Source organism: Balaenoptera musculus, chromosome 1 (genome assembly GCF_009873245.2).
Source record: "Balaenoptera musculus isolate JJ_BM4_2016_0621 chromosome 1, mBalMus1.pri.v3, whole genome shotgun sequence".
Taxonomy (NCBI): Eukaryota; Metazoa; Chordata; class Mammalia; order Artiodactyla; family Balaenopteridae; genus Balaenoptera; species Balaenoptera musculus.
The window spans coordinates 47,809,582-47,836,098 of NC_045785.1; the positions used below are offsets into that span (position 1 = coordinate 47,809,582).

Sequence of the window (26,517 nt, forward strand, 5' to 3'; positions counted from 1 at the left end):
AACAGCATATATTTGGGTCTTATTTTTGTGTCCATTCAGCCAGTCTGTCTTTTGGTTTAAGCATTTAATCCATTTAAATTTAAGGTAATTATCAATATGTATGTTCTTATTGCCATTTTGTTAATTGATTTGGCTTTGTTTTTGAAGGTGTTTTTTCTTCCCTTCCTTTTTTGTTCTCTTCCCTTATGATTTGATGTCTATCTTTTGTGCTATGTTTGGTTTGCTTTTTCTTTTTTGTATGTGTATCTATTTTAGATTTTTGGTTTGTGGTTCCCATGAGGTTTTGATATAGCAGTCTATATATGTACAAGATTGTTTTGAGTTGTTGGTCTCTTAATTTCCAGTGCATTTTCAATATCCTGTGTTTGTACTCTTCTCACAATTGCTGGTTTTGATATCATATTTGTGTGTGGGTGATTTCCTACCTTTGCTTTGTGTTTGCCTTTACTGATGAGCTTTGTGATTTGTAATTTTCTTGTTTCTAGCTGAGGCCTTTTCTTTTCTGCCTAGAGAAGTTCCTAGGGTTTGTTTAATGCTGGTTTGGTGGTATTGAATTCTCTTAGCATTTGCTTGTCTGTAAAGATTTTGATTTCTCTGTCAAATCTGATTGAGAACCTTGCTGGTAGAGTATTCTTGGTTGTAGGTTCTTCCCTTTCACTTTGAATATATCATGCCCATTCCCTTGTGGCCTGCCAGGTTTCTTCTGAAAAATCAGCTGATAACTTTATGAGGATTTACTAGTATGTTGTTTGTTGCTTTTCCCTTGTTGCTTTAAAATTTTTTTTTTGGGTTTAATTTTTGTCAGTTTGATTAATATGTGTCTTAGCATCTTGTATGGGACTGTCTTCACTTCCTGGACTTGAGTGAGTGTTTCCTTTCTCATGTTAGAGTAGTTTTCAGCTATAATGTCTTCAAATATTTTCTCAGGCCCTTTCTCTCTCTCTTCTCCTTCTGGGACCCCTATAATGTGAATGTTAGTGCGTTTAATATTGTCCCAGAGGTCTCTTAGACCTCTGTCTCATTTCTTAAATTTGCCAAGGCTTGATTTGTCCTCATTTCTTTTCATTTTCTATTTCTTCTTGGTTTCATTATTTTTTCTTTATTCTGTTCTGCGGCAGTGATTTCTACCTTTCTGTCTTCCAGCTCACTTATTCGTTCTTCTGCCTTGATTATTCTGCTATTGATTTCTTCTAGTGTAGTTTTCATTCAAGTTATTGTATTGTTCATCTCTGTTTCTTTGTTCTTTAAACCTTCTAGCTCTTTGTTAAACATCTTTTGTATCTTCTCGATCTGTGCCTCCATTATTTTTCTGAGATCTTGGATCATCTTTACTATCATTACTCTAAATTCTTTTTCAGGTAGGTTGCCTATTTCCACTTCATTTAGTTGTTCTTGTGGGTTTTTATCTTGTTCCTTTGTCTGGAACATTTTTCTCTGCTGTCTCATTTTGTCTCACTTTGTGTGATTGTGGTTTCTGTTCCACAGGCTGCAGGGTTGTAGCTCCTCTTGCTTCTGCTGTCTGTTCCCTGGTGGATGAGGTTGGTCCTTGGGCTTATGCAGGCTTCTTGGTGGGAGGGACTGGTTCCTGCCCATGGGTGGGTGGAGCTAGGTCTTGTCCCTCTGGTGGGTAGGGCCTTGTCAAGGGATGTGTTTAGAGATGGCTGTGAGCTCAGTATGGTGTTATCGGCCTGTCTGCTGATGGGTGGGGCTGTGTTCCTATCCTGCTGGTTATTTGGCCTGAGCATTCTAGCAGTGAAGCCTGTAGGCTGTTGGGTAGGGCCAGGTCTTGATACCAAAATGGCGACCTCTGGGAGAACTCACACTGATCAATATTCTCTGGGGCCTATGCCACCAATGTCCTTGCCTCCACAGTGAACCACAGCCAACCCCTGACTCCCCAGGAGACCCTCCAAGACTTATAGGTAGGTCCAGCCCTGGCTCCTATTGAGTTACTGCTTTCTGCTGGGTCCCTGTGTATGTGAAGCCTGTGTGAGCCCTCCAGGAGTGGAGTCTATGTTTCCCACAGTCCTGTGGAGCTCCTGCACTCAAGCCCCACTGGCCTTCAAAGCCAGATGGTCTGGGAGTTCCTCCTTCTGATGCCAGACCCTCAGGCTGGGGAGCCTGACGGGGGCTCAAGATTTTCACTCTTGTGGGAGAACCTCTTCAATATAGGTATTTTCTAGTTTGTGGGTCATCTACACAGGGGTATGGGATTTGATTATGTCATGAAAGCACCCCTCCTACAGTTTTGTTGTGGCTCTTTCTTTGTCTTTGAATGTGAAGTATCTTTTTTGGTAGATTACAGTCTTTTGTCAATGGTTGTTCAGCAGTAAGTTGTGATTTTGGTGTTTTCATGAGAGGAAGTGAGCTCAAGTTCTTCTTCTCTACCATCTTTTCCGGGATTGAGGGGCTGCTCTTATTTTGGATTCTGGCTGTCTCTTTCCTCAGCGTGTGTTGGCTGTTATCCCCTTGATACAGCATATGCAGGTGCAGTGGCCCTTGCACACTCTGGGGAGAGCGGGGGCAGGACTTGTTGCCTGCTTGCGGGTCTGCTAGGGGCAGCTGCCATTCCTGCGCTCCCAGGACAGAGCTTGGCACCTGCTCACCAGTCTCCTGAGGGTGGCTACTACCCATGCACTCCTGGGACAGCACTCCTCTGGAGCCCAGGATGGTAGTGACAACTTGTGCCCGCCCCCAGAGTTCCTGTAGGCGGTGTCCTCTTGCCTGGGAGAGCTCACAGGGAAGGAAGCTCTTATGGTGTTCCCACCTCTCTCCTCGTGCACCCCCAAATAATGGCACCTTGCCTCTCCAGTGGGCTCTGGTTTCTTCTGAGTACCCCCTCAGTTGCCACAGTCCAGCCTCTTTAGGCTGTCTCTGCACATCCAACCCTGGTCCTCTTCCTGGGTCTGACCTCTGAAAGCTGAGCTTCAGCACCCAGCCCCCACCCACACTGACAGGCAAGCGTCTAAGGCTGGGGAGCACAGGGTGGCAGTGACAACCTTCTGTGCTCGTTACTCTCCATTTTGCCTTCCACAAACCGGTTGTTGCAGTCTCCTCCTAGGCTCCAAAGCTCCCCCTCCATCCAGGCTGATCTCCACACTGGTGAGGGTACTCCCCAAGGTGCATAAACCTTTCTTCCTTCACAGCTCCCTTCCTGGGGTTCAGGCCCTGTCCCATTTCCTTTCTTTATCTTTTTCCTTTGTCCTATATGGTTACATAGAGGTTTTCTTGCCCTTGCGAAAGTCTGAGGTCTCTGCCAGTGTTCAGTAGATTTTCTGTATGAATCATTCCACTTGTAGATGTGCTTTTAATGTTTTTGTGGGAGAAGGTGAGCTCCCTGTCCTACTCCTTTGCCATCTTGATCCTCCCCCAATTCCATCAATGCCATTTGTTTGCCATTGCTTCACGAGGAAAAATTTCTTCATAAAGAAATTTTTTTTATAAAGATAAATGAGTGTGTTATTTCTTCAGATATCATAGACGAAGCAGTGATTTGAAAAAAACTTAAAGATTCAGCTTTATTGGGGTATAATTGACAAAATTATAAGATATTTAAAGTGTTCATCATGGTGATGTTTTACATTAGATCCTCATATCTTATTCATCTTAGAACTGAAAGTTTGTGCCCTTTTACCCACTTCTTCTTATTTCCCTCATCCCCCAGCTCCTAGCAACCACTTTTCTACTCTCTGTTTCTATGAGTTTGACTTTTTTTCTTTGATATCCCACATATAACTGGATCTCATGTAGTATTTCTTTATCTGGCTTATTTCACTTAGCATAATACCCTCAAGGTCCATCCATGTTGAAAATAGGATTTCTTTCTTTCTCATGACCTAATAATATATTGCACTGTGTGTGTGTGTGTGTGTACGTGAGAGAGAGAGAGAGAGAAAGAGGGAATATGCACACCACATCGTCTTTATTCATTCATTCATATGTTCATGGACACTGAGGTAGTTTCCATATCTTTGCTTTTGTGAATAATGCTGCAATGAACATGCCAGTGTAGATATTTCTTTGATATCCTGTTTTTATTTCCTTTTAAGTATCCAGAAGTGGGATTGCTGGATCATATGGTAGTTCTATTTTTTATTTTTTGAGGAACCTCCACACTGTTTTACATAGTGGTTACATCAATGTACATTCCCATCAACAGTGCACAAGGGTTCCCCTTTCTCCACATCTTCACCAACACTTGTTATCTTTTCAGTTTTAATGACAGCCATTCTGATGGGTGTGAGGTGATAGCTCATTGTGGTGGTGGTTTTGATTTGCATCTACCTGATGGTTAGTGATGATTACCTGATGATTTTGTGTACTTGGCCATTTGTATACCTTCTTTGGCAAGAGGTTTATTCAGTTTCTCTGTCCATTTTTAAAATCAGATTGTTTGGTTTTTTGCTATTAAGTTGTTAAGTAATGTATATATTTTGGGTATTAACCCTTTATCAGGTATATAATTTGCAAATATTTTCTTCCATTCAGTAGGTTGCCTTTTCATTTTGTTGATGTTTTCTTTTGCTGTGCAGAAGCTTTTTAGTTTGATTTAGTCCCACTTGTTTTTATTTGCTTTTGTTGCCTTTGCTTTTGTTGTCAAGTCCCAAAAAATCATTGCTAAGACTAATGTCAAGGAGCTTACCCCCTTCTAGAAGTTTTATATTTAAGTCTTTAATCCATTTTGAGTTGATTTTTATGTACCGTGTGAGATAGGGGTCTACTTTCATTCTTTTGTATGTGGCTATCCAATTTTCCCAACACCATTTATTGGAGAGAGTATCTTTTCCCCATTGTATATTCTTGATTCTTTTGTCATAAATTAATTGACCTTATATGCATGAGTTTGTTTATGGGCTCTTTATTCTATTCAATTAATCTCTATGTCTGGTTTTATGCCAGTACTATGCTGTTTTGATTACTATAACTTTGAAATATAGTTTGAAATCAGGAAGTGTGATGCATCCAGTATGTACAAAATACTGTGCTTATATACTTCCTAGGAGATTCAGATGAATACTGACTGTCTTATTCAAGGAGGGTAAGAGCTAATAGCTCATGTCATATGATTTTTCAAAAATACAAATATATATAATAGCCTCAAAATGATGAATGACACATGAGCTTTATAAATACACTGTGAGGGTTTGAAAGAAGTAGAGATTCCATCAAATAGGGAGAAAATGGGAAAGCTTTACAGAAAAGGCAAAAAAAAGGGTTACATGTGGATTTTCTGATGAAATAGTTTTGAAACTAGTTATGAGTTTTAGTTTATTATAGCAATTATTTATTCTTCAATAATACAATGACTGGATTAACCAGAAGAGGAGAAAGAAAGAGATTAACAAAACATAGTAAATTCTATTCTATTCTATCCAAAAGATGTTTCAAATTTGATTATACTTTTAGGTAAGAATATGGAATTCAGTCATCCTTTCCACAAAGATTTAATTAACATCTCTGTGCTAGGTGTTGAGGATACAGAGGAGACTAAGATATAGTTTCTGTCCTCAAGGAGTGCATACTCCAATAGAAGAGACAGACATGAAAAGAGATATCTTCTGTTCTATGCAATAAATGATATCAAAGAGGCATATATGAGTAAAGAAGTTTGGGGTTACAGTGGAAGGAAGCATGAATAAATAATTATGTTGCTATGACAGCAAGGTTATTTTCCTTTTTCTTTTCTCTAGTTGGAGAACATCAATTAACAGGCCATAAGGTGGCAGTTAAAATTTTAAACAGACAGAAGATTCGCAGTTTAGATGTTGTTGGAAAAATAAAACGAGAAATTCAAAATCTAAAACTCTTTCGTCATCCTCATATTATCAAACTGTAAGTATTTTTGCACTTGATAATATAAAAGAGAAACTGTCTTGAAATATTATATTTAATAATTATTTATTTTTAGTTAAACTTTTATAAATATACAATTTTTTCATATTTATATTTAGCAAGTGTTAATTCATTTAACCTCATCACTCCTTTTTTGCATACTTCTGGTTTAGAATTAAAAGTCTAATTGTAAATTGGATCATCGCTAATATTCATGTTGAAGGTCATTTAGTATTTTGCTATCTCTAGATTTCTTTTATAATTATTTTCTAGTCACTTTTAATTAACATACCAAGATATTTTCTTTATGGAAAAGGTAGAAAGTTACTATTAAAGATTATCTGCCATAGTATTGAATATTATTTGCCAAACTGCAATCATTACTTTAATTACTGATCGTAAAGCCCTTAGGAAGGCAAATGAATTTTTTTCTTTTTGGATAAGACAAGTTACAAATTTAGAAGATAAGTAAATTAAGAGTTTAATAAATAAACTACGTAATTAAATTGAAAGATAAATAATAATTTAAAATCAACTAGATCCATAGAAAATTTAGACATTAAGTGTGCAGCAGTGTTCCTTTACATCATTTGAAGTTGTGTTTAATATTTATTGCGAAAATGTAATATGCTAAACACTGAAAACTGTCTTTACTTTTATCTTAAAGCTTGGATAGAGTTTAATAAAATAAATATTAATTTTATTGACTACCTGATAATGGCTAGAAACTGTATTGAGCATTTTACATACATAATTTCACTTCATTCTCACAATAAGCATATAAGGAGTATTATTATCCTCATTTTATGGATAAGAAAATCGCATATCTAAAGAGGATCAGCAACTTGTCCAAGGTTAAATAGCTAGTAAGTTGCAGAGCTAGTAGTTGAGTTCATATCTGATTTCAAATGCCATGCTGTTAATTTCTACTCCAGTACTGAGAAAACTGAAATGACAAGCAGTAGTATTAATATCTTTGAGGCTTCGTTTGCTAGGTCATTATAGTCAGAGGTTATATTTAGCCTAAACTTTGTTAGTGAGTAATCTTTAGATGTCAGCATTGATGGGGAACAACTTGATAACCCTCTAGAGGTATGTTGTTTACCTAATAACAAGGCTGCGTAGTAACTGTGGTAGGGAATAGTGCCCCCCAGTCCCAAGATGTCCTAATGCCCAGTGAGTATGTTATATTACATGGCAAAGGAGAAGTCCAAGGTTATAGATGGATTTAAGGTTGCTAATCAGCTGACAAAAATAGGGAGATTTTCCTGGGTTATCTGGGTGGTCCGAGTGTAATACAATGGTCCTTAGAAGTGGAAGAGGGGATCATAAGCCAGAGGGAGAGATTTGAGGATGGAAGCAAGGTCAGAGTGATGGGATGTGAGAAGGACTCAACTGGCTGTGCCTGGCTTTGAAGATGGAGGAAGGGGGCCATGAGCCAAGGATTGCAGATGGTCTCTAAAAGTTGGAAAACACAAAGAAATGGATTTCTTTTAGAGCCTCCGGAAGGCAATGCAGGCCTGCTATGTCTTGATTTTAGCCCAGTGAGGCATGTGTCAGACTTCTACCCTATCAGACTTCTTACCCCTATGTAAGATAATACAGAATACATTTGTGTTGTTTTAAGCACTAGGTTCTAAATATGGCAACAATAGGAAACCAATACAGTAGCATTCTTGAAATCCTTAACTGAATGGCTGATCCAGTTATTGCTGGGATTTGGAACACGCATTTATATATTTCTAGTATTTATAGTATTTTTGTAACTAGATACATTTATTGCTAGAGGACCATTGCAAATTAGTATGTTAAATGAGGGTCCCACTCAGTGTATCTTACCAACAGCATGAATATGTCACCGACTGTTCAAAGAATGCTTTTCTTGGGTTTGGTGTGCCATTGGGTGACCTGTGATGACTCCGTTCTCACATCACTATGATGAAAACTTCATTCTAACAGTAAACTTCAGTATCATTTGATCTTCATTTGAAGTTCACTTGATCATAAACGTAAACAGGAAATGAGGCCCCTGAAATTGTATGGCAGTACTTGATTATGAGGTTGTCATCTAGGACCTGTATTCTAGATAATCCAGAATATGTATATACAGGTTTTTAAAGATTATCATAGGAATTAAAATATCACCTATGAGTTCAGTTACTCACTCTCGTATTCTTTGTTTCCTTAACTTTAAAATGGGGATACCCCATGGTGCTGTTTGAGGATTAAATGTGTTCTCACTGTTACAGTGCCTGCTACTAGATGTGCATTGGCCCAGAAGCAGGAATGGGCAGCCTGCAAGCTGATTCCAGTCCTCTCATCATTCCGAATGATTTTCAGTTAACTGAAACAGCTCATGTCTGACTTCAGCTCCATGTTAGTAATGACTTTATTCTAGTTACTGAATGACTTCTAAGCTAAGTCTCTTTGCTCTTCCTTACTGAGTGGTCACGTCCTATAAGAGGAGAAAACTGGGAAACCAGACTAAAAATGTCATATGCCAAAGTGAGAATGGAGAAGGGAGAGATCTCTGTATTTTCCTTGTTTCCTGACTTCATCACTTTTAGAATGCCAACCCTGAAAGATCCCAGGGAAACTTTGTCCATTTAGGGTATGAGTTCTAGTTCCTGTTCTGTTCCTATAAACACAAATCAGATTTTGTCAATAAGCAGTTGCAGTTGTCATGAGGATTTAGAAGCTTATGTTTGATGTTGTAACTACTAGTGTTTTCTTTCTTCCATTTCTATAATTACTTATAATTGTTTGATTTTGGTTTGATTACTTATATCATTCTGTTTTAGAATTATTTAATTATTTGCTGTTTTGTGAAGGAGTTACAGAATGTTCTCAGTGTTGGTCAGAAGGTAATTGGCAGAGGTGAATTTAGTGTTTAAAGCTTCTGGCTTCCAGCCTTGAGCTTATCCATTCTGCCACATATCCTCTTTTATTGTGGATCTGAATTTTTTTTAAAAAGGCACCCATGTATTCTTGCTACACAACAAGCTTATTGACATAGCCTCTAACAGTGTTAGTGATTTAAACAGGGAGAGAGACCTGATCCTTTTACTGGTTTTGTTTTCTCTCTGCAGTCTTGGACTAACTGCCAAGAATAGTTTCCTTGCTACAGAATGGGCTTCTAGAGTAAGCAAGAAAGTTTGAAAACTAAATACTAAGAATGAAGGTTATATATTGCACAATTTCTTTATTAATTCCAATTAAAAAAACCCCTCTGGGAGAAAATTAAAAGGAATAAACAGGATTGAAAGGAAACTCCAAACTTTCCCATGAACTAGAATTTGTTGAAATGACTTTTGTCCTTGTTTTTCATTCCCCCATGGTTCTTAGGGAAACTTCATTTTAACTGGTCAAAGGATCAATACTTTCTAATTTGGTAGAGATGGTTTTGCCTGCCAACTTTTAAAAATGTCTATCTTATCCGACCTACGGACAGCTTTTAACATTATTCATCACTACCACCTTGAAATGTTGTAGTCTCTAGGTTTCCATGGCACCACAGTCTTCTGATTTTCTTTTTACATTCTTGCCTCTTCTTGAGACTTTCTTTTATGGGTCCCTTGTTATCTGCCTGACCATTAGATATTGATGTATTTCAGCATTCTGAGCTACAGTAATCTTAGTGAACCCTTTTTGGATGACCTTATCTACTACCACGGTGTCATTTGTAATCTCTATCTTAAAAATTTACAAATCTATATTGCTTCTGAATTCTGAACACATTTATTGAACTGTTTATTGGGTGTTTCCATTCTGGAGTCACAGAGTCATCTGAAACTAAGTTGAACTTTTTCTCCCATATATACATATTTTTGTGCGTGAATGAGAATACCATTCACACAGCTTCCTAAGCCTAAAACTTGGGCATCATATTTAATTCCTCTTCCCTCGCCCCTTACATATAATTGATCATTAAGTTCTGCCACTCTTAATCTTGAGTGTCCCCTAAATCTGTTCATTTCTCTCTGCTCTTATTGTCAGGCCACCATCTTCTCTTGCTTGCTATATTTCAACTGTTGCTTCTTCTTGGAAAATTTTACCTATATCTCCCTTCCTCTAGGCTTCCAATTCCAGCTTGTCCTTTAAATATCAGCTTTTAAACGCAACTACCTCTAGAAAAACTACTTTGCCCTAGTCCTAACACTGGGTTAGGTTTCATCGTCTCGGTCCTGGAGCACCCAGAATTTCAGCTTTTCCAAAGTCCTGGGCATTATATTGTAATTGGTCATTTTCTTATTAGTATCGCCATGAGACTGAATTCTTTAGGAGCAGAAGCTATGTTTGTTGTTTCTTTTATTCAGCAAATTTTTATTGGGCACCTAGTATCTGATAGGTACTGTTGTAAGGCATTGGGGGTACAGTGGTAAAAGACAGCATCTCTGCCCTTGTGGAGTTTATGTTCTAGGGGTATCTAGCAGTTCTCGATAGTAAGTAAACAAATTAACCAGACTATTTTAGGCACTGATAAGTGCTATGAGGAGAGTGAAACAGGGTGCTGTCCTAGGGTGTGACGAGGAAAGAGGAGGTGCTAATTTAGATTGGGTTGTTAGGAAAGCTTCACTGAGAGGTAAGGTTTGAGCTAAGACCTAAAGGATGATAAAGATCTAGCCATTTGAAAATCTGGGGACAGAGTGTTTTTTTGTTGTTTTTTTTTTAAGGAATTCCTTTATTTTTATTATTTATTTATTTATTTATTTATTTTTGGCTGTGTTGGGTCTTCGTTTCTGTGCGAGGGCTTTCTCTAGTTGCGGCAAGTGGGGGCCACTCTTCATCGCGGTGCGCGGGCCTCTCACTGTTGTGGCCTCTCTTGTTGCGGAGCACAGGCTCCAGACGCGCAGGCTCAGTAGTTGTGGCTCACGGGCCTAGTTGCTCCGCGGCATGTGGGATCTTCCCAGACCAGGGCTCGAACCCGTGTCCCCTGCATTGGCAGGCAGGTTCTTAACCACTGCGCCACCAGGGAAGCCTCAGAGTGTTTTTAAAGCAAGGGGACCAGCAACCTCAGAGTTGCTGAGGTTGAAACAATGTTCGAGTATTATAGGAAAAAGAAGATTGCTATAATGTCTGGAGTGGAGTGAATGACGGAAAGAGAGGTAGTTCATGAGGTCAAAGAGTAGACATGGACCACATATCATAGAATCTTGAAGACCTTGCTGATTTTGGATTCTGTTCAAAATAGGAAGCTTTCAGAGAGCTGGGGGAGTGACATGATATGACCATAGTGTGGAACGGAAACAGAGGCAGAAGTGGAAGCAGAGAGACCAGTTAGGAAGCTGTTGCTATGGTCCAGCTGACAGATGAATGGTGGCTTTAGCCAAGAGGTGGTATAGATTTGTGCTGTCCAATACAGTAGCCACTAGCCATATGTGACATAAATTTAAATTAAATGAATTAAAAATTTTGGTTATCTGGTCACACTATCCACATTTCAAGTGCTTAATAGCCACATGTGACTAGTGGCTATCATATTAGACAGAGAAGATATAAAATATTGCCATCATTGCAGAAAGTTGTATCTGACAACACTGGTCTAGCTGGAGGTAAATCTGTCAATTCAATGTATATTTTGGAGGTAAAACTAATAAATTACTGAGGAAAAGAAAGGGAGTGAGAACCCTCCCCCCACTTTTTTTTTTGCCTGAGCAACTGGGATTTTGGGTTTTGGCTTGAAAAACTAGGTGTTGATCATGATACCATGTTCTGAGATACGAAGAATGGAGGAGAACCATATTGGGGTACAGGTGAACATTAGTGGTCTGCTTTGGCTGTCCTAAGTTGAGAATCCCATTAGATATCCAAGTGGAGATGTCCAATACCATCTTTATCTCTCCAGCACCTAGTACAGCACTAGGTGTTCAGTGATTACTTACTGCATATATAAGGAAGTAAATGTGAACAAGGTCCTGATGATTCTAGGAGGACAGCAAAGCAAAAGAATGAAAGTGTAAAGAACATGGTGTGGTGGGAACAAACAGTCTGGTTTGTCTCATGCACAGAGTATGTATAGGGATATGGAGGAAAATAAGGCCAGAGTGTTAGCTTGTTGATCCATTCATTCAACAAATGGTACCATTTAGGTACTGGGGATACACCAGCAAACAAAAAGATGACAACAAAATTTCTGCTATTATGAAGCTCATATTTGTGTGTGTGTATTTTGTGTGTGTGTGTGTGTAGTGGGTGGCGTTGAAGAGATAGACAATAAATGCTATGTCAGTAAAATATGTTGTATGTTAGACAGTGAAGAGGAGAGGGGATATGCATGCAGATATCTGGAGGGGGGAAATAACAGATGGTGAGAACAGCACATACAAAGGCTCGGAGGTGGAAATTGCTACAGGCAATAGTAGGTAGATCATAGTAGCAGAGTGATCTAGGGGGAATTGGAGTAAGAGATGTGGTCAGAGACATAAAGGGGAGCCAGATTGTGTAGGATATACTAGACCACTGTAAGAGCTTTGGCTTTTAACTCTGAGTAAAAGAGAAGCCATTGGCAAGTTTTATCCGGAGGTGTGATGTGACCTGACTTACGTTGAAGCAGGGAAATCAGTTAGGGATCAATTGCAGTATTCTGATTAAAAGAGATGGTGGCTTGGAATAGAGCATAGTGTGGAGGGTGTTGAGAAGTAAGCATATTTTGTATTATATTTTCAAGATAAAGAACAGCGTTTGCTGACAGATTAGATGTAGGTTGTGAAAGGAGAGAAGTCAAGGATGACTCCAAGGTTAGCTGGCGTGGGCAAATAAAAAAATGGAGTTGCCATTAATTGAAATGGAAAAGACTGTAGGAGGAACAAGTTTGAAGTGGGATGTTAGGTATCAAGAATTCGATTTTGTTTTTTTTGAAGTTGAAATGTTTATTATGCATCCAAGTAGAGATGCAAGTAGGTTATTTGATATGTGAGTCTGAAGTTAAGGGGAGAGGTATAAACCAGAGATAAATTTGGAAGTCATCAGCGTATAGATGGTATTTAAGATATTTAAGGCCCAAAGACTAGATGATGTCACCAAGGATGTGCATATAAATAAATAAGAATTCTAGGGATTGATCTCTATGGCAGTATGATGTTAAGATGTCTGGGAGATGAGGAGGAACCAGCAAAGGAGAATGAAAGTGAACAGTTAAAATGGTTGGAGAAAAACCAAGAGAATTTGGCATCTTGAAGCCAAGGGGAAAATGTGTTTGAAGAAAGAGAGATTATTAACTGTTCCTATACTGCTGAATATTGAGTAAGATGAGGCTGAGGAGGAAGAGCTAATTGTAGAAACCAAGACCTTTAGTAGGTGGGGCAGAGGAATCCAGTGCATAATTGGAGGAGTTAGTCTTAGACAGTATATGACCATGGAATGAGTCATTGTGTGTGGTAGAGGAAAAGAGAGTTAGAACTGAGGAGTCAAGGAAGTTAGAGGGCATGTATTGGGCAGATCATCTATGTGGATATTTTGTTTACCCGGAATGATGACAGCATTAGCAGTGGGGAAAGAGACATTAAGTCAAAATGAGAGGGAGTTGATAGTGAGGTTGGTTGATGACTATAACAAGAAAAGGTATTGGGTAGTGTAATCTGGTGGCCTGCACTTCAGAGACAGTGGGGTTTTTGAGGAAGGATTTCCTTTAGGCCATAGTTCATTACTAGACTCTGGAAATTGGCCAGCATTTAAAATTTCATTGTGAGTTAATAAAATCTAGGCTGTGATCAGTAATGGCTGCTAATATCTCAAAAAAGAGACAGATATCCTACACCTGTGGCTGGAAGCACATACCACCATCTAGTCTTTAAGAAGAAAATTAAAATCAAACTGAAATCTGATCAAGCCTCTGGATCCAACAGTATTTACTGAAGACTGCAATATACTCGGAGGAATCAGCAACTAAATTTATTAGAATTGCATCACTTTTCTCTTTTACCCCAAAGATGTACAAAGCAGAAAGGTGACTGAGAATTCTGTTACTGAATCAGATCAGCCTACAGTGAAGTGACACAGTGGGTGCTCCTGTTCCTCACTATTCATTTTATTCAATTAGAGTTTGCTGCCTGTTAGGATTGCTTTTATAGAACCATTTTTTTCCTCGAGTTCTCAGGGAAGATTCCCTTTTCGCAGTTCATTTGAAGTAGACTCAACCTTATTTGCCAGTTATATTAGTTTATTCTGTGTAAAGTGGGGTACCTTGTCATTTTTCATCCCAAAGACTAACGATGGCTATTATAAATATTTCTTCTGAAAGTCTGTAATCATTTTCAATACTACAGCTTTAATTTTTACTTTTTTCTAATTCTTTTTTTAATTGAAGCATAGTTGATTTACAGTGTTAGGTTAATATTTTACTTTTTGCAAGTGTTTAATTTATACATGATGTGTCCTCTTTTAAAATATATAGTATATAGTTATGTCACCAACTTCCTGGTCATTTTTTCCCTCCTCTTTTATGAAGACTAGTAACCAGAACCGCCATTTAGAACATACTCTCTTTTTTGCACCTTAATAATAAAAGGTGCCCCATCTGGGTGGACTAATTACCAAAATGTTCCCCTGCTTCTGGCATATCCTGTGTCAAGGCATACTTTCTACAGGGGGGCATCTGGGCCACTTCTCAGCCCCTGCTTGTGCCTTCCACTGGGTGCCTTTAAGCCATGCAGAACTGCCAGCTACACTTAGTGGCTTTAAATAGCAACTCAGTGTAAATTAGATATTGCTCATGATCAACCAGATTATAAATAATTCTTTATAAATAAAGCAGAGTAGAACAGTTTTTCTTTTATATGTGTTAAATGCAACCTTCATTTAAAACATTAGTGTTATATTAACTTGTTTTTAAAGTTTTCAAAACTCTGATACAATTGTGTGTGTATGTGGAAGTTGTAGTTTTTTAGGAAAAATTTTATTTTGTCAAATAGAGCTAAGGTTCTTTATTGTTTTATGTGCTCAGCTTTGAGTGCCTAGAAAATGTACATATATATTTTCACACACATAAACACACACACATACGTAAATACATACATCTGTTTAATTTTTTATTATGGAAATTTCATAATGAATACAACAGTAAAGTGATGAAGCCTCATTTATCTGTCATTCAGCTTCAACAGTTATTAGTGTATTGTTTTATCTGCTTCCTCCTACTTCTCCCACCCCAAATTATTTTGAAGCAAATCCCAAATAGTATGTTTTTAGTCTATAAATTCTTCAGTATCTACTGTGGTAATTTAAAGGCTCTATTTTAATAAAACAAGCACAGTTCAGTATCACACCTAAACAGTTAGAATATTATGAACCATCCAGTCTGTATTCAGATTTTCTTGATTGTTTCATAAATGGTTTTTAAAGTTGGTTTGTTTGAACTGGAATGAAAGAAAACAAGTCTATACAGTATAATTGGTCAATATGTCTCTTGATTTGCTTTTAATCTATACCTTCCCCTCCCTTTTTTTGCATTTCAGTTTTTGAGGAAAGGATCATTTGTCTACTTTATAGATTTTGCTGATTTGTATCCCTTTTGGTATCATTTTACCTTTCCAAGAATATTTTTCACTTATGTTTAAATATAAGCTACCTCATCTCTATAGACTACAAACAAATTTTTGTTTAAATGGAAAAATTGATGCTTAATTTAGTTGTTGAGGAATGAAGGATTTTGTAAACGTGAAAGGGGGGATCTGAAGGGAAGTCTATAAGCCCTAGGAAGTAATTGAGTTTTGTGAAGCTTCGTGTTTATAGCTCTGTGATTATTTTGATAACATTATATAATTTGTTGCCATCTTAAAATATTGTAGAATACTGGAATACCAATTTATAGCAAGAATGGATGTACTAGGTTGATTCTGGTTAAAGTAACATTTTTTATTAAATTTTTTCATTTACAAAAAAGATACCAAGTGATCAGCACTCCAACAGATTTTTTTATGGTAATGGAATATGTGTCTGGTGGTGAATTATTTGACTACATCTGTAAACATGGCCGGGTGAGTAACATGCTGTTTAGTACAATAAGCCCTTAAGCTAAAAAAGAAGAAAGTAGTGAGAAATAGCAAACCACAAAGGTATCTTCAGAGTCGGGATTGCTTCTGTAATAATGTCTAATTAAACATACAGAGTATTAGATATATTTTTCCTTAAAAAGTACACCTTATGAAATACTGATTTTAGGAAATATATTCCACTTAATTGCCAACGTGAAAAGCCTATGCTTTTCAAAATGAAAAATCAGTTCCATAACATCATGTTGAAGCTTCAGTTATTTCCTTTTCTTTGCAATTTCACGTAAGTTCTGTTTTAGATTATGTTTTACTTGTTGATTCCCTGAAACATTGTGCACACTTAGTAATATTAATTGAAAATGAACTGCCTAGCAGCAAAGAAAAACCTGTTGATTGACATGTTGAGCTTGAATGCAAGTTTTTGGCTTGTTTGTCTCATTTGTTGAGAATTCTAGCACAGTTCTGATTAGCGTACTCAGTTATATTTAGGCTGATTATGAAACTAAAACTTTTGCTATGTCGATGTCCCAAATGTTCTTAGTGCAGTTTCTTTTATACCTGATAGGTTGAAGAGATGGAAGCCAGGCGCCTCTTTCAGCAGATTCTGTCTGCTGTGGATTACTGTCACAGGCATATGGTCGTTCATCGAGACCTGAAACCAGAGAACGTGCTATTGGATGCACACATGAATGCCAAGATAGCTGATTTTGGTATGTAACTCCAGGGTTGTTTAGAAGTGTGCTAGCTGCCTTTGCAAGTGTGTCAGTACCAACTCTTAATGAACTAAGAACTTTCAACTTCATTGATGTAAATCCTATACCGTGAAAAGGGATTAGTTGGGCAGTCTGCACACTAGCTTGCTCTATTCATTTAAAACCACTCTTTAAAAATGCAAGTATTTCTAGAGACATTCAGAGGGCTTGCGTCAAGGTAAATCCACTCAATCTGCATTGCTTCCTGAGGAAATGAGACTTAACTGTTTTTCTGTGAGGGCCACAAACTCCTATGAAAATCTAATGAAAGTATGGGCACTTTCCCTGATAAATGCACTTAAATGGAGGTACATGAAAATTGGCACGCAGTTTTGGAGCGTTGTAGTCCTTCTGAATTGATCGAGGAGGAATGTCAGTGGACTATGGGTAACATGTAACAACTTGGTAGAAGAATAGGAGTTTTTGTTGATGGTAAAATAAGAGAGTAAAATGTAATTTTTATGCACCAAACACTTTCTGGGATAAACATACTTGGACAGGGTGCCATAGTAGAGGAAAGGATTAGAAAGTGAGAGATTATAGAAAGAGATGAAGAGGTATCAGAGTTCAGCATTACTTATTTAAAATTTTTGTCTGTACCTTGTCTTTAATCTAAAAGCCAGGAAAGTCATTTTCCTATTTCTCTTCCTTCTCTAAATCACAAAGCTCATTTAGTGCTGTAGTTCAACTAGATTTCTGGTTCAATGGAATATTTTTCTATGTTGAATTAAAGCTTTCCAAATTAAAAACTTTTGGAACGTAATGTTTATAAATTGGAGCCTATCTGATTTCTACTTAGAGATTTTTAAAAATGCCTTTGAAAGCAGAGTATAAAAAAGTAATAGTAGTCTCTATTTTCTTTCATTTGTAGAAGTGGGTAAGTAATATTTTGATGCTTTTATGTTTGGAAAAGTTCATATAATTTAGAATAACCTCATATTTGTGAAGTGAATCAACATTCTTATTGAGAAAAGGAGTTTAATTTCGATCTTAGGCATGGTGTGCTTTGGCTTTTTTGTCATGTATGAGCACTCTGAAATGGAGTCTTTCTAGTCCAACAGATGCTTTCTACTGCTTTTTAAAATAAACATTATGATATGTGAGGCATTACAGACTTGACGTTTTTCCTTATGCATTTATCTATATTTAGTTTTAAACATATGTAGCACCAGGTAAACATATTACTCTTATTTTCAGGATTATCTAATATGATGTCAGATGGTGAATTTCTGCGAACTAGTTGTGGCTCCCCAAATTATGCAGCACCTGAAGTCATCTCAGGCAGGTAATAATATATCAGTGAAGAGTAAGCTTTTTGTAATGCTTTGTTCATTCTGATAACATTTAACTATAATATATTCTCTTTGGAAGATACGATTTTTAACATAATAGAAACATATTGTCCCTTTAATTTTTCTATTGTTGAAGAGAGATTACTTATATTAAACAATTTTTTAAAACATTTGATTTCGATTTTGTTATGAATGTATTTAAGGACTTTTTCCACTAAAAATTGAAAAAAAACTTGATTTCTTTTTTTCATTTTAGAAAATTGCATCTAGGAGAGCAAGCATTTGCTGCATTTAAGCTAGTGTCATTATTTCTTCTCAGACACAGTCCTTTAATAATTCTGTATATACTCTTTTATAAAGCATACAGAGTATTATTTTTATGTTTTGTCTTTAGAAGAATGAGGTTTTCTGGGGGGACAGTATTGTCAGTTCATGAAGTTAACTGCGCAAGAGAAGACTGTAATTATTCATGTAACTTACTCATTGGTACATTTTTTAAATGTTTATACAGATTGCAGTGATAAATTCAAGTCTTCTATGGTGACCAATGTCTGATTTTAAAAGTTTACAGAATTCTATGAGAAAAAATAAAGAAAAGGTATTATTGCAGATATAGCAGTTTGGACTATACAGCAAACAATGTAAATAATGGACAGCAATTTTTATTGAAATGGCGTGTATTTTTTTAATTGGAATTGTAGAGATCTACTTTGTTACCTCAGACTTAGGTTTGAGTTTGGTAATGTGCTATCAGGGGAATCTTAATAATGTAGAAAGGTGAGAGGAAAAAGGAATAACATTCTAGGCATAGGTTTTCTGGATAAAGGTAATCTTAGTCCCAGGGGCTACCAAGTGGTTAGAATGAAAGTAGTAGGTACCCAGGATAATGTGATACAGCATGAATACTGTGAAAGAGATTGCAGTAGGACTAGTTAGGTACTTTACTATTTCAAATATTCTTTAAAATAGGTGTGCCAGGCATAAACATTCTATTATATATGCATTTTCTTTTAATAGCTTTATGGTAAGAAGATTTAGCCTATACACTATATAGTATTGCTTTTCTTCAAGTTTCTGGTCATCCACTTCGATGTTTCTGTCAAAAATCAACCATAGAAAGTTTCATATTTTTTAATTAGTCAATTAGTAACTTCAGTTTAGTTTGTGTCAAAAAAACAAAAATACTATTTTCTCTTGGGAAATTTGAATAGTATTTGGTTAGACCACTTATTCTTTCTGGGGAACAACCATTGAGTGTTGGGGAACAGCCACGGACTTCACTAAAGACCTTGGAAAGCAATACATATAGAGTCTATACTGTGTATACAGGTACATATAGAAACAGGGTACACGTGGATGGGAAGTGGCACTTGCATTTCAGGTGTGTGTTCTCATCTTTTCCCCTAGGTTGTACGCGGGTCCTGAAGTTGATATCTGGAGCTGCGGTGTTATTTTGTACGCTCTTCTCTGTGGCACCCTCCCATTTGACGATGAGCATGTGCCTACGTTGTTTAAGAAGATCCGAGGGGGCGTATTCTATATCCCAGAATATCTCAATCGCTCCGTTGCCACTCTCCTGATGCATATGCTACAGGTTGACCCCCTGAAACGAGCAACTATCAAAGACATAAGGTGAATAGTCTTTTTGTTGCTATTAAGTACATATTCTAGTATTAATATTAGTACCACTACCTGAATGGCTGCTTTATGTTATGCACTGTAACACTTGATTTTATACGAATTTTACTTTCCTTATTACATAAAGCTGATCCTGTCACTCAACTTTTAAATATTTCAGATTGTTTCCCAAACTTTTCAGTTTAGGTAGCAAAACATCCAAGGCCCTTCCTAGTAAAGGCTCAACGCTGTACCCCTTATATCAGAGCTTCAGCCACAGTGAACTTTTCCTTGTTCCTCAAACATAATGCATATTTTATGCCTCATGTCTTTGTTTATATTATTCCCTTTGCCTCTGATGCCTTTTCTGCATTTTTGGACCTGAAAGATTTCCATTCATCCTTTAAAATTCTGCTCACTTATCACCTTCCTTGTGAAATCACTTCTGATTCTCCTGGGCAGTTTTAGTTGCTTCCACTTCTGTGATTTCCACATTTTGTTCATGCTTTCATTCTTTCATTCTCATTCTGTATCTAGTTGTTTTCAGTGTATCTTTCTCCTCTCTTGTAACTATAAAAGGGTAGAGAGAGTGTCTTATCATCTTTGTATATACAGTGCTAGAAGGCCTAGAAGTATAGTATACACTCAGAAAGTATTTGAATAAGGTTCAAATGGAAAAACAGGGTAAGAGTTATATATTTTACATACGGTTGATGAAATAAACCATAAAAAGTTTTGCTAAGATTTTGAATCCAAAAATAGCTGCTAGTGGGTTTGCTGAGAAGGATTTCTTGTTATGTGAGAAACTTTGGAAAGTGCAGTTGCTGGTTTTACTGTGAATATGACCTTTATATAGCACACACAAGTCAGGATGATTCATTGCCTTCTACTTTTTATTTATCAGTCATGTTTCTTAGAGGGTTTTTTGTTCTTACCTAACATTTCGTCAGGTATTTATTTGCAAACGCATTCTTTTGACATCTTTCCAGAATACTTTGCCTTGTCTTCATAAGCCAGAATATGACTCTTGGAATATTTAAATGGTGCCTGAGGTAGTTGTTTTTGTGACTGCTGCTGATCTCTTTTGCACTCCCGTTGCATTCGTGTACTGTTTTCTTTCCCCAGCCTCTCTTAGTGTTCCAGGCCTCGTACATAAAAATGTAAAATTGTAAATTAGAACCAGATTTAGTTATGGAAATGGACTTAGCAGGGAAAAACTCTTTTGTGTTCATAGTCCTTTAGAATAAATAGTTCACTTAATTGGCTTTTCCTTAGAAAGAAAATTGGCTTTTCCTTAGAAAAGAAAATTAAGTATGCTGATATATATATACTTGCACCTGTTTGTATCAGCACATACATTTAGAATAGTAAAAGTACTGATTCTGTTATATTAAAACAGGTATCTGTATATTTACAAGCTTTAGAAGAAAAATGTAAATAAAAGTCTACTAGGATGAGTTAATTTACACGTATGTAGGTGGTATAAAATAGTGGCAACCATCTCTGTACTTAAAATAATAACTTGAATTTATAGTTTTCATCATTTTTTTCTTTATCCATATTCTGTTTATTAATGTTTGGGAGTTCTTAATTTGACAAAATATGGTTCAACAGAGTTACTAATTATTGAACAATTATTATATAACAGGCATTTTGCTAGATACTTGACATATTTTATTGCATTGATTCTTAATGGGTAACTATTATTATTCTCATTTTACAAACCATGAAACTGAAGCTTAGAAAGGTTATGTTTCGATTTATGTATCTGTTTGCCCCTATTAAATTTTAGGTTCCTTTAAATTAGGGACCAAGTATTAATATGTTCTAGGCATTGTGCATTTGATATGAACTAAGTTTTGAGTAAATCTGTATTTGTGAAAATTACCCAGCTAATAAGAGGCAGGCAGAAGTAGGGCTCAGAAATTGCCTGATTCAGAACCTGTACTACTTCCACTAATCCAGCTTGGCACACCAGTTCTATGACATCCATCCTTTCTCCAACATACCATGATATGGTATATTTCTCTCATGTTACCACATTCTGTCTTATAGTTACAGGCACACCTAGTTTTATTGTGCTTCACTTTACTGTGCTGTGTAGATACTGTGTTTTTTACAAATTGAAGGTTTGTGGGAACCTTGTGTTGTCAGATGATGGTTAGCATTTTTTATCAATAAAGTGTTTTTTAATTAAGGTATACACACTGCTTTTTTAGACATAATGCTATTGCAAACATAATAGACTACAGTATACTCTAAATGTAATTTTTATATGCACTGGGAAACCGAAATATTGGTGACTTGCTTTATTGCAATATTCACTTATTGCAGTGATCTGGAACCAAACCAGCAATCTCTCTAAGGTATGCCTGTATTTTTGTACAGATCTTTTTTTTCTTTTAAGATGGTAAGCTATTGGAGGTTAGAAAATATATCTCAGTATTTATTCGTTCATTTAATCATTTTTGCTTTTATTTATTTAACATCTACTCTGTTTAAGGTCCTATGCTAGGTGCTGGGAATATATTGGTAGGCAAGACAGACATTGTCTTCAGGAAAATCACATCTTTAAGTGCCGTAAGCTTAGTATTACTGTTAATGTTATTGTGGTTAAAAGTGAGTGTCTGAAGTTCACCTGTCTAATTACAAATTCTGATTCTTTGTTTACTAGCTATTGGCTTATTCCTTATAACTCTTCATGCTTTAGGTACATCATATATAGTGGAATTGTTTGGAGGATAGTCTTAGGTTGAACCATATGAATTTACTATTTCTGTAGATCTAAACACAGTTGAATATTAGAAACTGCAAACATTCATCCTAATGTAATTAAAGCTTTTCAAATAATGCCCAGCATACAATATTAGCTTATTATTATTATTTTAAAGTGAATATATAAGGACCTTTTAGCTGCACTTAAAGAAGTTTGCACACATTGTGAAGTTTCTAAAATTTGATTGGTAGTCATCATAACTCATTTAGTCTTAAGTCATATATCAAAATCAGGTACTAGGCAATAGTGACAGAAAGACATAATTTCTGGTGGCTGTGTAGTAACCCATATGAAATGAATTGATTTTGTCTCAGGTGAACCTTCATAAACATCCTGGTTACTGCTTACCTTGGTCAAGTTAATTTAGAAATTGAGTCCTGAAAATTAAAAGCTGGAAGTATGGCTTTTTTTTTTTTTTAACATGTGGAGTGTTGCTTTATTATTATAATTATTTTTTTTAATTGAAGTATAGTTGATTTACAAGGTCATGTCAGTTTCAGGTGTACAGCACAGTGACTCAGTTACACACACACATATATGTATATATATGTATGTATATACTCCTTTTTGGATTCTTTTCCGTTATAGGTTATTACAAAATACTGAGTATAGTTCCCTGTGCTATACAGTAGGTTCTTGTTGCTTATCTATTTTATATGTAGTAGTGTATATATGTTAATCCCAACCTCCTAATTTATTCCTCCCCCAGCCCCAAAGTATGGCTTTTTAATCGGCACTGTTATTATTATGAAGAACTGTGGTTCTTTTTCTGAATTAATTGGAAATGAAAATTTAGATTACTTCTCTATTTTTTTAAACATTTATTGGTATAATTCACATACCATAAATTTGCTTCTTTAAATTGTATGATTAAGTGGTTTTTAGTATGTTCACAAAGTTATACAGTCATCACCACTGTCTAATTCTAGAACATTTTTCTCATCCCCAAAAGAAACTCTATACCCATTTCCTCCTCCTTGCAGCCCCTGGCAACCACTAATCTACTTTCTGTCTTTGTGGATTTCCCTCTTCTGGACATTTCATATAAATGGAATCATATGGCATGTGGCCTTTTGAGTCTGGCTTCTTTCACTTAGCATGATGTTTTCAATGTTCTTTCATGCTGTAGCATGTATCAGTACATCGTTACTTTTTTGCTTGAAAAATATTCCATTGTTTAGATATACTAAATTTTGTTTATCTGTTCATCACTTAATGGATATTTGAGTTGTTTCCACTTTTTGGCTCTTTTATAATGTTGCCATGAACATTTATGTATAGGTTTTTAAATGGTCATATGTTTTTATTCCTCTTGCATAGATGCCTAGAATTTGTAAGTGTTGTACGTTGTTGTTGCTCTTGTTTGTTAAGTGATTTTATTGAACTAATTCCATAAGTCTATATTCTTTGTCATGGGTGGCCACTGAAGTCTCTGCTTGGTTAGCTTAATGGTCAGCTAATTATTAGACAAAGCTTTCCTTAAAGGCCTTGATCTAATAAGTCTCCCAGCCTTTGCTGAGGGACTTCGTGTGCATGTTGGGGTGTGTCTTCAGTGCTTTAATGAAAAGCTCATAACTCTGCATTAGTCTTCATTCCTGCTAGCACAGGGCCTCAAAGTCAACCAGTGATGAGAAATCAGGGCCTTTCTTGGAAATGAACACAGCCCTGCATTTGTGAGTCCCAGGATTATATAAGAGTATTTCAAGGACCCCTATGGAATTTATTTCCCTAACTTTTCCTTTTTAGTTTTTTGACGAGCTTCTTGTTTGCTCTCTTATTGTTGCTTTTAGCAGCTGGGATGTTAGACAGTTGCCATTGATTGTTTTTGACAAATGTTCTGGGGAGAAGGCTTTGTAGAGGGAGCTCTGAGTCAGGTCAGATGAAAACAGGGCTTGAGTGTAGAGGTTTCCAGAGATCTGCCAGCCATGTCAAATAATGACAGTTCTCTTGGGATAGGACTTTTGGAGAACTCTAAACCTATTCTTCTCCCCATCCCCCCACCAGTGGTTGCTAGATGCTGGTTTTTGGGGCTACAATGATTGTGAGGCTGTTGGTTTTCAAGGCTACCGTAGAAATGGGGAAAGGAGATGGATATGGAGTAACTTAACACTTTATTGACTGGGGGATTTTTGCAGAAACTAACACCTGTGGCTGTAATACGTCTCTGGTCAAAAATGTGTTAAAGTGTCACAAATCTCACTGTTCTTACTGAGACTCGGCCAATTTTTTAAACAAACACTCCTCAGATTATTACAGGCCTTTGGTTAATTTCCAGAGTTCTGAAAAAGTTGATTTTGACAATTTTCACTAGTAACCTCATTTCTGTTATGGAAGAATGAATTTTTGGAGTTCATTCAAAAGTGTTCCTCTTCCCTATTTGTCATTGATATTTTAAAAACGTTAGATGTGTAACAATTTATTTTTTTCTATTATTTCTTTTGAAAAAATTAGTATTCACCAGTCATTTTTATTACTAAACATTTATTTAAGTGCTTATTATTATCATGATATAGCAATTAAACACATGAATTCATTTTTGACTTCATTGGCTATTCATCATTTATTCTGCATTTATTGAGCATTTACTCTGTACTGGGTCCTGGAATGCAGGTGAATAAGGCATGGTCCCTGTTTCAAGGAGTTCCCAGTTTAGTGGGGAGGATTAAGAAAATAAACTGTAACAACTATAAGAAAGTATGAGTGTTATAATAGCATCATCTACTAGAAGCTGTAGAAGTTTCATCTCTGTGTATATACTCAAAGCCTGGCACACCATCATTTCTCACTTGGGCTATTGCACTAGCATCCTCCTCCTCATCCTCATTATTACTCTTATCTTTTCAATTCGATTTCTTTATCACAAGCAGAATGATCTTTACAGAATGCAAATTAGATCATGTCATGCCTGTCTCCTTAAAATCTTTCAGTTATTTTCATCACCCATAGGTTCATCCAGAAACCTTTTTTATAGCCTACAGCTGTCAGAAATACCTGATATCTTTTGCCACTCCAACCCGTAACTCATTATGATTTCATGAGTGTGGCCTCAGTTCAGTTCCTTGAACACAGCAAATTTTTTTCTTATCTCAGAGTCTTTGCATATATTGTTTCTTTTGCTGGGGATACCTGTTCCCCAGCTCTGCTTAGCTGACTTGTAGTCATTCTGGTATCTGCTTAAGTATTACTGAGAGTGGCTTCCTTAATCACCTACCTCCCATTCTGAATTATATACTCTTATTTTACCCTGTACTTTTCACTCATAATCTTTATCACAGGATTTTTATATTTGTATATTTGTAACTATATATTCATTTTTGAGAGTGTTTGTTTAATCTGTATTCAGCTAGAATATAATTTCTGTGAGAGGAGTGTGCCTTTTTACCACGGTTATGTCCTTAGTAAATATTCATAAATGAATTAGTCAATAGAAGGCATTCAGGTAAAATATATACTGAGCTAAATTTAGCTTAGGGAGTGCCCAATTTACCATGTAGCAATGCTTACACAATCTTGAAGGAATAGTACATGTTAGTTAAATGAAAAGGGGTGGGATATTCTAGGGTGGCAATAGTAACATCATGTGCAAAGGCCCAGAAGAGTGAGAAAATAAGATCTAGGAGACTGGTTCTCAAACATTTTGGTTTGAGTACCCCTTTACAGTCTTAAAATGGAGGACTCCAAAGAGTTTTTTTTTAAATATAGGTCATATTTATCAATATCATATTAGAAATCAAAACTGAGAAATTTTAAAAATATTTAATTCACTTAATAATAATAAACCTACTACATGTTATTCTGAATAATATGTCTCTTTTGAAAAATAACCTTATTTTCCAAAACAAGAAAATATGGTGACAAGAGTACCTTTATTTTACATTTTTCAAATCCTCTAAATCAGAGACAGCAGCTAGGTTCTCATTATCTCCTTCTTCAGTCATCTGTTGCAATATGTTGTATTAGTTGAAGTCTAGGAAAAATATCGGATCCCAAATAAGTAGTGGGAAAAGGGAGGAACATTTTCATAGCCTTTCAGATAGTTACAGATATTTTTCTTTGATATTAAACCAAAGCTTAACATGTTAATTGCAATATCGAATAAGAAAACATATCAGTGAACTTCTGTACTTTATTACATTAAAATCCACTGGTCTATTGTGCATTTTGAGTGGCTCTTTTGCCCATGTATGATTCTGTGACATCTTGCATTGGTCATATGGAAAATATTGGGTTATTGAGGTAGACTGATGTTCCAAATGGTG

General features: G+C 36.3%; 1 protein-coding gene across 4 annotated transcripts in view; it reads left to right on the forward strand.

Annotated features, from left to right (window-relative positions):
• The window catches only part of PRKAA2 (protein kinase AMP-activated catalytic subunit alpha 2), a 66,244-nt gene that overhangs the window by 27,244 nt on the left and 12,483 nt on the right, over positions 1 to 26,517 (forward strand). For 2 of the 4 annotated variants that reach the window (XM_036842281.1, XM_036842290.1), the window contains 5 exons: positions 5,691 to 5,832; positions 15,713 to 15,806; positions 16,387 to 16,531; positions 17,771 to 17,858; positions 19,273 to 19,497. In XM_036842281.1, coding sequence (XP_036698176.1) covers positions 5,691 to 5,832; positions 15,713 to 15,806; positions 16,387 to 16,531; positions 17,771 to 17,858; positions 19,273 to 19,497 — 694 coding nt within the window. The remainder of the gene's footprint in view (positions 1 to 5,690; positions 5,833 to 15,712; positions 15,807 to 16,386; positions 16,532 to 17,770; positions 17,859 to 19,272; positions 19,498 to 26,517) is intronic. The other 2 variants (XM_036842298.1, XM_036842307.1) reach the window with 1 other exon arrangement.